Genomic DNA, 12,852 nt, shown 5'->3' on the forward strand with positions numbered 1-12,852 from the left:
GTTGGAATCTTTTCGCTGCTCTTTCTATGAGCACATGAAAACTGCCTATGTCTACTGGTGGGGAATCTAGAGGAGCTGGAGTAGGGGATGGCGTTTAAATTTGGTAGTTGTCCCATTCTAAAAGAATAAATCTATCGTCCAGCTCACCCTCCTCTCTTCCACCATCATCATCATTGTCCTCTTCTATAACTTGAGGGGTATCTTGATGTTGAGCCTTGGTCGTCGACTCAGAAGGTGTCATTAATGGGTCTTTAGTAGTGTAAATAGGTGGTTGAGGTGCTGGAGAGGCCTGCACTGATCTCGGAAAACGGCGATAGTAATCATCCAGCACATACTGTGGGTTTGAGATAAGTGTTAAAGGCATTTGTGCCATGAGATGTTCTGGCTCAGGTTGCGTTCCACAAGCAGAATAATCTCCCTCTTCATCTTCCTCTAGGTCTTCCTCCTCATCTGCGTCCTGACATTTTATAAGCAGTTCAGAAGGACTACGAGCAGCCCGGAATCTACCATCATCAGAATCTTCATCATCTGAAGAAAATAACTCTGCTGGAGGTTGAGAAGTGGTTTGAAATCAGCATTAGTGTCTCTAAAGAAGAATGGTGCCGCTGAAGAAGAGAAATTGAAGATTTCAGTGGAACTAAAGCCACCGCCGACGAAGCCACTGCCGTCGACGAGGCAGTCGTCGACCAAGAAAGTGTCAACAAAACCTTCCTCTTCTTCTGTTTGGTTGACACAGTCGACGAGATCAAAGGTATCGTAGACGAGACAGGCCTCACCTTCACAGATACAACCGTCTAAGGCGAAGATGCAGACGACAGGATCATAGCCAGCTTCATAGATGACGTCGAAGTCGCCGACGTAGACTCGACGACGGCAGCTCTCGTCGACCGGGGAAGAGATGATGAAGTAGTCGACGAGATGAGCAGTTTTTGAGGTAAAAACTGCGTAGATGGAGTCTTTGATGCCTGGAGTCAGATCTCGAGGGCGTAACAGGTGCAGGAAGACTCCGAGGGGGAGAAGTCACACCTCTTGAAGTTGCAGTTTGATCCATGTGATGTTTCTTCATCACTTTAGGTTTAGGAGATACCTTCTGATGTTCACTGGTTCTCTTCAAAGATGAAGAAGTTTTGATGGAAGACACACTCTCCACATCAGAGACATGGTTCTCTGAAGACTTCAACTTCTGTAGCACAAAAGGAGCCGGCCTTCTCTGTCTTTCAGGGTCTTCTGAGAGAAGGTTCTACATATCTTGCAATCCTTAACTTGATCAGGATACAGGCAATATTTAAATTTTTTATGAGGGTCTTCAGAATGAAGTCTCTGCTTTCCACAGGAACCACAAGGTCTGAAGAGGGACTTCTTGGTGGTAGACATCCCAAAAACTGGATTTCTGAGAAAAATGAGAAGAAAACTGAGCAGAGCTCAGGGAGACTCCCTTCGCACGACGTGTCCAGGACCAGGAAAGGAAGGGTACGGACCTACCGGATGTTGCAATGGAGGCCGACCCGACACATCCTCACCCTGACCTTCCGGATTCACAGGAGTCTCCGCCGAAGCCGGTTCTTGAGTCACCTCCTCTTCTTCATGCTCCGAGGAAACCGGCTCCGGGTCCGGCTCCGGCGCCGGAGAACCTTCTCTTGACAAAGCAGGTGAAGGAGAGACAAAGTCCTTACGATGTTTGTGAGACCTTCTCTTCGAGTCAGAGGAATCCTTCCCCGAATGATGTCTCGAACTGTGCTTCCTCCTCTTATGCTTTCTCCTCGAAGAGCTCGAAGCATGTCCGGAAGCCGACTTAGATCTAGACCTAGATCTATCTCTGGACTTTGACTTCGCTTTAGACCTCGAGTCCTCTCCAGACCTCGAGCCCGCTCTGGACCTCGACGCCAATCCCGACCTCGACCGAGACCTTTGCTTCGACTTCGATCTCCGTGACGTAGATCTCGAAAGTCGCCCAGAGTCTTTTTTCACCTTCGCCAAAAGCAACTTTGCTTCACGCTCCCGAAGCGCCTTTGGATTCATCTTAAAACAGGAATCGCAGTTCTTCACATCGTGACTCGAACCAAGACACCACAAACAATCCTTATGTGGGTCAGTGATAGACATCATGCGGGCACAAGACCTACATGGCTTAAAGCCTGTTTTCCTCGACGACATCTCCGGAGAAGAACAAGGTCGTAAGAGAGAAACAGTGACAATTATCAAACAGAAAGATACTAGGTATCGCTGAAGATCCCGAAAACCGTTAGCGTCGGAGACGCGGAAAAAAGGGAACTGACGTCATCACGCGGGCGTGGGCCTGATATGGGGTCGGTGACGTCAGACGGATTCACGCGCGATGCCGTGCTCCGGTGACGTCGTCTACGTCGGCGTGCTACGAAGAAAATTTCCGAACGTTGCTGACGCAAGGGGGATATTCACACGGTGAGGAATCCACACGGCAGATGTATCTATCAGAAACTGGATTTCTGAGAGAAATGAGAAGAAAACTGAGCAGAGCTCAGGGAGACTCCCTTCGCACGACGTGCGGTAGAAAATCTGAGGGCCTGAGACTCTGAGGAGAACATTCTAAGAGGGTGGTGACGCCTGATTGGCCGGAATTTGGACCAAAACATAATGACTATGATATATCATAGAAGTGATATGTTGTCTATCTAGGAAAAACTCTATGGTTTTTGATTTCTCTATGTATATATGCTAGTGTTATGGCTACATTGCTATGTTGTGTACCATGTGACTCCCACTTCGACGATGGGGAATATTCAAGCATGTGAATCCATGAAAGACACCCCAATACTGGAGAACTTCTGAATACAACTATACATATGCAGGAACTTGCAACCAGGATGACCGACTAAAGGGATTTAAAGAGGGACAGCAAGCACGTGAGTTACACATTTTTGGGTTCAGTTAAAAGGGTCTGTAATCACAATTACAGACCATTTAACACCAATAATCAGAAGGGTCTTGTCTGGTCATGGGGATCGTAGCCATCCTTTATTACACCCTTTATAAAAAAAAGTGCCAACTTTGATGGATTTCCACTGTCAAATAAGATTCTATATTTGGCCGGTGATCAAAACATCAAAAAAAATACAGCTCTCCTCAAGAGACTAGTTACAAAAGTCCTCTGACCAGAAAAACAAAGTTGACAAGAATGACGACTGGAGTTTTGGGTTTGGGCCTCTCATTATCCAGCTTATTCTCTATTGAAGCCTCACTGCCTGGTTGTGGGTGGGAAATTCATCCTCCTTTAAGGTAAGTCCAGGAACCTACCAGGGCTGTCCACTATCCCTCTTTTCTTTAAACCCTCAACATGGAGCCATTGGGGATGAAAGCCCATGCAACCGGAATGAGCTGGTGAATTCATCTTCTGGGTGGTTCATGCGGTTTCTCTTTACATGGATATTCTTCTCCTTTATCTAAAGGACTACCAAGTTCGAACACCTAAATAGAACAACTGATCGCTGACTTTCCAGTCTCCATGTTAAGGGGCTGAAGTCCTGTGCCTTTTCGATGTCCCGAATAACCATCTGGAACTGGGAGGAGGCACCTTATGTCGGAAGGACACATTTCGCTACATTGGCATAAGAGTTTGCCTCTGACGGATATCCCGGGTGGTAACCTGACCAAGGAAGTGATTTCCCTTTCCTTCCAAATAGCATTCTGTAAACCTTCCCCTTGCACCAATTGTACGCATTGCACAGTCTTTCCCCACTTTCCTATTTATAAAAACAGATGCATGCTCTGCCTTCCTCATTTTTCTAAGATCTAATTAAACTATTAGGAGAGCTAATTTTGGTTGCAGGAAAGAGGAGTGGCACTTGTGAAATATGCCTATCAACCTATGCAAGAGTACTTGGAACCTTCCGGTTACAACTATGCTATCCATCAGCTCAACAGCTATGGCTGAGTAGTTGGCTCTCGAGCCTTTCCCTCAAAGAGACAGCCACGCAAGCAACAACTTAAGAATGGAGAAACTGAATACCCTACTACTCAAAAACTCCTGCCACTCTCACCCTCTTCAGAGTAGCGCTGCAGTATTATTATGAGCACTGAGTCCTACAAATATCACGCCTTTTCCTGCCAATTCCGCTACTGGGCCTGCCTACCCCTAGCGTCTCAATTGCCAATATAGCGATCATGGGTGAGCTCTTCAATGAAGGCCACTTAATTTCTTTCGCATAACTTCTGGATAATCACGGCATCCATAGGGATCTGTACCAGTTATATAACACTCTCCAGCGCACCCTACGTAGGCTCTGGCTCCCCTGAACTGCAGCCATTTACTCAAGCCATATACACAATGGGTCTCGGGCGCAGACATATCTTATAGTTCTAAAGGGCCCCAAGTATCACAAGCTTACCCTATGTTACCTCTATTAAGAGGCAGATAAGTAACAGCCTTTCATGACAAAGAACTGTCTCAAGCACTCAAATGACCCCATTCAATATCCAGCAATACTAAATTTAAGCAGATAGAATGATGCATACTGCACAAAGCATATCTTTCTCCCCTGAGGCTATCAATAGATCGCCACCAGAAGCAACATCCTCATGCCAATGTTGCTCTGCCCAAGTAGCTGACTTCATGCACATATTTGAGCTGCCTCTCCCCTCCGGCCATTTTTTAACTATATTATTAATCTACTGACCTCCATCACAGTTAAACCCATTACCCTTCACTGGCCCTCAACAGCACTGGAGATATAAAAAAACATTCAAAAAAAGATCACGCAACAATGATACTGCCTATCTTGGCACTGCTCCTAGTTAAATTAGCATTTGCTTTCCAATCAAATGTCAAAATCGCACTTCCCTCATTGCTACCTTGTTCCAGACCCTTTTAAATGGGCCACTGCTGAGAGCACTGCACTACGTAGAGAAGAGGATAGGAGGTCTCAGGAAATGCACCCCGCCTCTCCCAACTACAAATTGGGCCTCCCTACTTGAGCAATTGAAAGAGACATGGCTTGAGGCAGATCTTCTTTGAGATCGTAACATCAAGTCATTCCACAAAGCTGGCCACACATCTTAATCAACAGGCATCACCTAAGATCTCAGAAATTCATTCCATTATTTGGACTGCCCCAGATGCCACTTTCGCCCACAGCTCATTTCCTATGGGGTTGTGCTTCCTTCACTCCCAAGTCACTCTGTGCCTGCTTGGCTCAAAGATCCCTCTACCCCTCCTCTCCTTCATACCGCCCCTTTCATCATCCCATTGCCACACTCAGACTTCAAATAGTTAATTTGTTATGGACCATGAAGGTGATAAACCTGCCTGGTCCAAGAAACTACAGACATATACATAAGAGTTTGCATAGATGGTAAATAACACTACAGCATTTCTTATCTAACAGTAGCTTGCTCAGTCTAACACAGTTATCTGTAAAACTTGTAATGAGTACAACTACTGATAACTGTAACAGAATATACAATGTTTTATATTGCTCAAGAGATACAAAAGCAAATAAAGTTGAAATTTAAAATATATTGATGACTTGCAAGATGAAATGAGGTAACTTTCAATCCTATAGAACATACATTTGTACTTAATGCTCAGTCTTTAATCCTCAATCCTCAATCCTTGTGGATTTAGTCTCCCTGCTAGAACTGCACGCCAAGGTTATCTACAAACAACTTGGCTGTGGCAACTGCCTTCAGTAAAATAAGACTGTTAAAAAGAAATTCCGGTTCCCTACTCACTCACATGGCAAACAAATTCCACTAAATAAACTAGAGCCACTAAGGCTTGAGTGTCCCTGTAAAATAAAATGCCTAACTCCCAACAATAAACTTCAAGTTACCTGCCCAGTCATTGCCTTAGCCCACCAAGATCAGACAAACCCTTCTCATTTTCCTACATGATGAACTCTACCACCAACAAATCAACATCACTCCAACCACCCTTGTGATTGAATGGATCTCTTTGAGAGCCCTCATTCTTACATAAGGATCATACTTTGACAGGAACCCAAATCCAAATGACAAACCTTGACCGGACTAGAAAGCATAAGTAAGAGAAGTGAAAAGTCAAATTTGAACAAGCACTCCCATTTTTACCTGTAGAGTGATGAATTGGTGAAGTCTCCTTTTATCTCCAAAGAAATAGAACGCAGGTCTCCGGAAAACACACCAATCCTATCTGAAGGCACTGGTTTTGAAATAAGACTCCCTGGACCCTCTATACCCCAAGGATGAAACATATGCATCTTTCTCTAAAGAAATTTCACTGTTGCAGCGTGCTGCTGTTTTTAATTTTTTTAACCTTGCTTTGTTTCCAGCAAAGGTGTGCTTTATTAAAACAGTGACCACCATCGAACAATATCTTGCAGCTGCATGACAGGCCAGATGTCAAAAAGTGTTTAATAAACTCAACATATCTCAATTGTGAGCTGACCACAAGAAAACATAAGAAACAAAACAATTTCAACAAACCAGGACACTGCAAACGCAATCCACCCAGGAGTAAAATTGCAAGTGCTTAAAAGGAAGTGAACATAAAACTTACCTGTTCCTGCAATACTAGAATTCTGAAAAAGGGAGGTCCCTAAAGTTGGTTGAGTTCCTCCAAGATTGAGTCCTGCTGCAGTAGTTGTAGCTGTACCTGGTGTACTACCCAAGTTTAAAACAAAACCTGAAAAAATATGTACCAAGAACGTGAACCAAACATCAATAGCTCACTCGCAAATTATCAAAATATTGCATTGTTTGTTGAGACAATCTAAATCTATAACAATGATTCAAAAGAAAGTGGTGTCGAGCATATGCCAACAGGAGGGGGAGCACAAGGGCCCAGCCATTAGGATGCAATAAAGAAGAACTAGGACTCAGCAGAGACAATGAGGGCAATGTGCAGACAGTAGAGAGCAAGGTAAATGCAAAGGAGTAGTAAAGCATTGTAATATAAGAAAGGTGCAGACCCGTCCCACAAACAAGCTGCAGCAAAAGTTCAGCAAACAGAACAGACATTAAGCAGAAACAAACTAGTTATGCATGTTTAATTCATTTTGTACTGTTCTCACCTGTTGCTGGAGTGGATGTCAAAGTTGATGCGAGAGAGAGGCCACCTCCTGAGGTAGATGCTATTGGCAAAGCAAATGGGGTGGCAGATCCTGCAGGTTTACTGAACCCTAGACTGAAGCCTGTTGTAGTTGCAGTAGTGGCAGGTGTGCCTGAAGCAAAACAAAAATAAAATAACTTGTGTAGCTAGAGCAGATACAATAAAGATGCACACAAAAAAATATGCTAGATGGCAACAATAACAATAATGAAGATACAGGATGTTTCTTTTGACCAGTTTTTTCATCTTTTGTTTTTAATCTATGAAGGGGTCATGAGCACACTCCTGTTCTATTGCATTATATGTTAGCACAGCAAGTCTCTAGGGATGTTTTGGTCAATTTTATACTCACAAAACATGTCTAGAAGCATTGCAGGCCTATAAAATACATATTTCCACAAACAGAAACGAATCAAGACAAATTTAGAACAAATTGGCAGACACCGTTGAAGAACATACAATGAAAGGGTCACCATATATTGCCTGGTTTCTGAAAATGGCAAGAATGTATTCATTACTCAAATATGTCAAAATGCTGGGAAAAACAGGTATTTTCCCTGTAAATTGGACCAACAAAAGGTTTACATTTTTAAATATGCATCTTATAAGCTTTCCACAACAATATGGCTTAGCTTTTTGGAGTAAGTGCTCGACTTTTCTGATTGTTTGATTATGCTTTGCAACGAAATGTAAGGGTGCAGAATACATAATCAGGGGTTGGTAAAGCACACTACTCACCAGTGAGGGTCCCAAGGTGCTGGGGGAGGGGGTACACAGGGAGGCGGAGCAGATCCGGATCAGTCGAAGAGCCAGGTCTTGAGGTCCTTCCTGAACAAGTGCAAGGTAGGGGAGCGTCTGATGTTGACCGGGAGATCGTTCCAGGTCTTGGCCGCGATGGAGAAAGCTCTCCCGCAGGTTCTGTTCCTGCGTATGTGGGGGACCTCAGCCAGTGCGATGTCGGCGGAGCGGAGGTTTCTCTTGGGTGCGTGGAAACAGACCCTGTTGAGGTATTTGGGTCAGATGTCGTGGAGGGATATGTAGGCGTGGGTGAGGAGCTTGAAAGTGACCCTCTTCTCGACAGGGCGCCAGTGGAGGCTTCGTAGGTGTTGGGTCATGTGTTTGTGGCGCGGTGTCCCTAGGAGGAGTCTGGCTGCGGTGTTCTGGATGGTCTGTAGTTTTTGTAGCAGAGATTTGTTGACTCCGGCATAGAGGGTGTTGCCATAGTCCAGTCTGCTGGTTATGAGTGCGTGGGTGACGGTCCGTCTGCAGTCGGGGGGGTGGGGGGGATCCATTTGAAGGTCTTCCGGAGGGTGCGGAGGCAGGTGAAACTGGTGGATGCGATGTCATTGATCTGGCGGTTCATGGAGAGGGAGGAGTCCAGTATGATGCAGAGGTTGTGGGCATGGTCTGTGGGGGCCGGTGGGCTCCAGGGGGCGGAGGGCCACCAGGTGCTGTCCCAGGCGGAGGTGCTGGGTCCCAGGATGAGGATTTCCGTCTTCTCGGAGTTGAGCTTTAGGCAGCTGTCCTTCATCCATGCTGCCACGTTCCTCATTCCTTCTTGGAAAGAGTCTGGTGTCTTCCGGTTTCTTCGTGAGGGAGAGGATGAGCAGGGTGCCGTTGGCGTAGGATACGATGCTGAGCCCCCGCTGAGTGATGATCCTTGGGGTACTCCGCAGTTGATGTCCGTGGGTTCGGAGAGGAAAGAGGGGATTCTGACCCTGTGGGTTCTGCCGGAGAGGAAGGACTGGATCCAGTCGAGGGCGGCTCCCTGTATCCCTGAGTCCTGGAGTCTGGCGGCTAGAGTGCGATGTGAGTGTCGAAAGCTGCTGAGCGGTCCAGGTGGAGGGCGGCCGCTGTGTGTCCCTGGTCCAGCAGCTTGCGTATGTCATCAGTAGCGGCGAGGAGGGTGGTTCCGGTGCGGTGGTTGCTGCGGAAGCAAGACTGGGAGGCGTCTAGGATGGAGGTTTCTTTGAAGAAGGTGGTCAGCTGGGTGTTCATGAGTCTCTCGGTGACTTTGGCTGCGAAGGGGAGGAGAGAGATGGGCCTGTATTTCTTCAGATCGGTGGGGTCAGCCATTGGTTTCTTGAGGAGGGGTTTCACATTTGCACGTTTCCAGTCGTCTGGGCAGATGCCGGATTTGAGGAAGGAGTTGTGTGTCCTTGTTCGGGTGCGATGACAGTGGCGGCCCTGTGGAAGATGCGAGGGGGGGCAGGGGTTGGTAGGGGCTCCTGAGTAAGTCTTGTTAATGGTTGCAGTGATGAGCTCAACGGACGCGGGGGTCCTGGGGGTGATGGTCGGCTTCTCGGCGGGGGTGGGGCGAGGGGTGCGGTCTTGCGATGGCTCATTGAAGTGGTCAGAGGGCCTTGATCTTCAGGTGGAAGTAGGCGCTGAGTTTGTTGCAGAGTTCCTGGGATAGTGTGATGTCAGTGGCTTCGCAGGAGGGTTTTGCGAACTGCTGAATGAAGTTGAGCAGTTCCTTGATGTTAGGTGCATTTGCCTTGATTTTATCCCTGAAGGTACGCTTGGTGTCTCATATGCGCTGGTGGGATTCCTTCAGGGCGCTCGTGGTTGTTCTGTGCTTCTGTTTACTGGTTCTGCCAGGTTTTCTCCAGTTGCCTGCAGGTGCGTCTGGCCTCTTGGGAGTTCAGTGGTTGTCAGTCCAGAGGGGCCGGGTGGTGTGGCTGAAGCAGAGGTTGGATCCTCCCACGAAGATGAGGTCGAGGGTATGGCCCACTCTGTGGGTGGCTGGTCTGACGAGCTGCTCTAGTCCTAGGTTGGAGAGCTTCTCACGGAGCGTTGTGGAATCGGGGTTGTTGCTGTTGTCAAGGTGGAAATTCAGGTCCCAGAGTACCATGTAGTCCGTAGAGGTGAAGGTGTGGGGTGCGGCGGGCTCGGCGATTGTAGTTGCAGCCTGGGTGAGAGGTCCTGGTGGTCTGTATATGAGGGTGCCTCGTAGCGTAGTCCTTGGGGTTGGTCTCGATCTGGAAGTGGAGGTGTTCAGTGTTGAAGTGGGGGTCATTCATGCTGAATGTGGAAAGCTGGAGGGAGGTCTTGTGTGCAATAGTGAGTCCTCCCCCTGGGCGGTGAGGGCGGTCTTTTCTCTGGATCTAGTAGCCGTCTGGGATGGCCGCGGCGACGTCGGGTCCGGAGGTTGAGCTGGTCCAAGTTACGTGAAAAATGCAACATTGGGGGAGAGGGAGTCAATCAGGTCCCAGATCTCGGTTGCGTGTTGATGAACGGAGCGCACGAGAAGGATGCATGTCAGGGTTCCGGTGGGGCGTGGTGTCTGTGGGTCCTGCTGTCAGTATCGGAATCGGCATCGCTCGACACAGTTACAGCTCCGTGTTGTCAGGGATGAGGATGGGGCTTGCGCTGCCGACGGGCGCCGGCTTCGATCCCCGGGAAGGTCGCATTGGCACGACCGGCATCGAACCGGATCAAGGATCCATTCCCTGAAGACCCCCGGTGCCATAGCCGAAGCCGATGCGTCGGACCCGATGGGGCCCCATCCAACCGCGCAGGGACAGAGGGCTCACCAACGGGGTCGTTCTGCTCAAATAAATGGCGCATGGCCTTGTAAAAGTCTACAATTTGAGCGGGAATCGCTCCAGCTCCCGGAAACGGAGGGAGGCGCAAAGACTACTCTGCAGAACCATGCCTAGAAAGTCAGTGTTCCTTACCTCTCTCGATGACGGACGCCAGTTGAGGTGAAGTCGAAGTCCACTTGGACTTCTTCTTGTGTCTCTTCCGAGTGTCCAGATGACCTTGAATGGGAGGATGAGGACTTAGGTCTCTGTGAGCGATCCCGCGATCTCCTCTTCCTCGAACGGCGGTGTCAACTGCCAGGCTGCGAGCAACTTCATCGCCCACTCCCTCAAGGTCTTCGGAGCCATCGCTCGACAGTCTGTACACTACTTCGAATCGTGGTCGCATTCATGACACCACAGACATACGCGGTGGTTATCAGTAACCGACATCATGCGGACAAGATTAATATCACGATTGTCAGTTTAAGAAACGGAAAAGATTGCCCTCACCGAACGTGTGAATTAAGTCCAGATTTGACAGAGAACATCCATACTGACAGCCAATAAGCCTTTGAGGTTGTGCACGATTTTGGAAGGCTTTGGGAGGAAAGAGGATTGCTGACATCTAGTGGTACAAAAATGAAACATAGTACTTTAATTGTTTACCTTCTTAGTACATTGGCTTTGCCCGAGCCTTTAGCAACTATTAAATGTGCTGCCCATCAGAAAGCAACGAATGATGTAAGTAGGGGTAACAATTGTGCTGAACCTGCTAATTCTACTGCCTTAGCTGAGACAAGTACTATGTTTGTGGCCCAACCAGAACAAACGTTACAAGTAGAATGCAATATAAGCATGGATCTCCATTTGTTACAAGAGAATGCAATTGATTAAGAAAAGGTTGAATGGCAAAAGGAGGGTACCGTTTAAGGGATTTGGTTAGGATCTTACAGAATGATTTGTTTGCCTAATGCATTGGTGTATAATCTGGCCCTTACTATTCATGGTCCTGAACGTTTGGAGCACAAGGTATGTTTAGATATTTTTCACAATTTTGGCATAATTACTTTTTTTTTTAAATGCAGACGCCATCTGTAAGAACGGTATTACATGTGGACTATTTAACAGCAGTAAGGGAACACCCACAACATCAGGACACTTTCCAGCTCCTGAGGTGCCTTTTGAATATTAACAAATGGATTTTGTAGAGTTCCCTCCCTCACACAAATTTCAGTATGCACTGGTGGTGGTCTGTATGTTTTCTGGCTGGACTGAGGCCTACACTACGAAGAACGATGCACAAACAGTGGCTAAGTGTTTACTGAAAGTACTGATCCCAAGATTCAGTGTCCCATATAGGATTTTGCAAATAACGGCACACTTCATGAATAAAGTGGTGGAGTGGGTAAGTAAGGTCCTGGCAATAATGTAAAAGATCCACTGTTTGTATCATCTTCAGGCAGCAGGCATGGTGACGAATATGCTACTTACCAGTATGCATCTGTTCTTGGCATGTAGGGCTGCTGACATTCATATCTGTGCATAGATCGCCGCCTAGTGTTGGGTTCGGATGATCGCACATTGTTGTCCTGGAAGAGTCTTCGAAGTATCACAAGATCGGTGGCTCCTCCCCTGGACTACAGTGCGCATGGGCATCGACTCCATCCTCAGATTGTTTTTAGCCATTGTGGCAAAGGTGGAGTGAAACTCTGTGAATGATGACCATGCTAGAAGTATTTGTGAGTGCTGCAGCCGCTGCAGCCGCTACAGGCGCCAGGGAGGAGGGCGGGCGATATGAATGTCAGCAGCCCTACATCCCAAGAACAGATGCATACTGGTAAGTAGCATATTCCGTTCGAGGCATGTGGGCTGCTGAATTCATATCTGTGCATAGAATACATAGCAGTCCCTCCATTAGCGGCAGCCGCCTGTGCCAGCTGCAGCAGTTTGGAAATGTGTTTTAAGAACAGCCTGCCCTACAGCTGCCTGCTGTTTGGAGTGCACATCCACACAGTAGTGTTTTGTAAATGTGTGTGTGGTAGACCATGTGGCTGCTCTACATATGTCTTCTAAAGGAATATTTCCAAGGAAAGCCATGGAGGCCCCCAACTTCAGAGTGGAGTGGGCCCGCGGGGGAATCGTTAGCGTGCGCTTGGCTTTCTGATAGCAGATCTGAATACACTTAACGATCCACCTGGCTATACCAGCCTTGGAAATGGGGTTGCCTTTGTGTTGTGGCGAAAAGGCAACAAACAGTTGCTT

The 12,852-nt window shown here is 47.4% G+C and overlaps 1 protein-coding gene across 5 annotated transcripts in view; it reads right to left on the reverse strand.

The window, feature by feature from the left end:
• Positions 1-12,852, reverse strand: part of NUP58 (nucleoporin 58) — a 504,014-nt gene that overhangs the window by 410,840 nt on the left and 80,322 nt on the right. For all 5 annotated transcript variants that reach the window (XR_015299350.1, XM_086935184.1, XM_086935186.1 and 2 more), the window contains exons 4-5: positions 7,026-7,175; positions 6,512-6,637 (exon numbers count right to left, since the gene is read on the reverse strand). Coding sequence is in view for 4 of the 5 variants with exons in the window: in XM_086935184.1 (XP_086791310.1) it covers positions 6,512-6,637; positions 7,026-7,175 (276 nt within the window). In the remaining variant the exon portion in view is untranslated. The remainder of the gene's footprint in view (positions 1-6,511; positions 6,638-7,025; positions 7,176-12,852) is intronic.

This window comes from Lissotriton vulgaris, chromosome 8 (genome assembly GCF_964263255.1).
Source record: "Lissotriton vulgaris chromosome 8, aLisVul1.2, whole genome shotgun sequence".
In the NCBI taxonomy this organism is placed as follows: Eukaryota; Metazoa; Chordata; class Amphibia; order Caudata; family Salamandridae; genus Lissotriton; species Lissotriton vulgaris.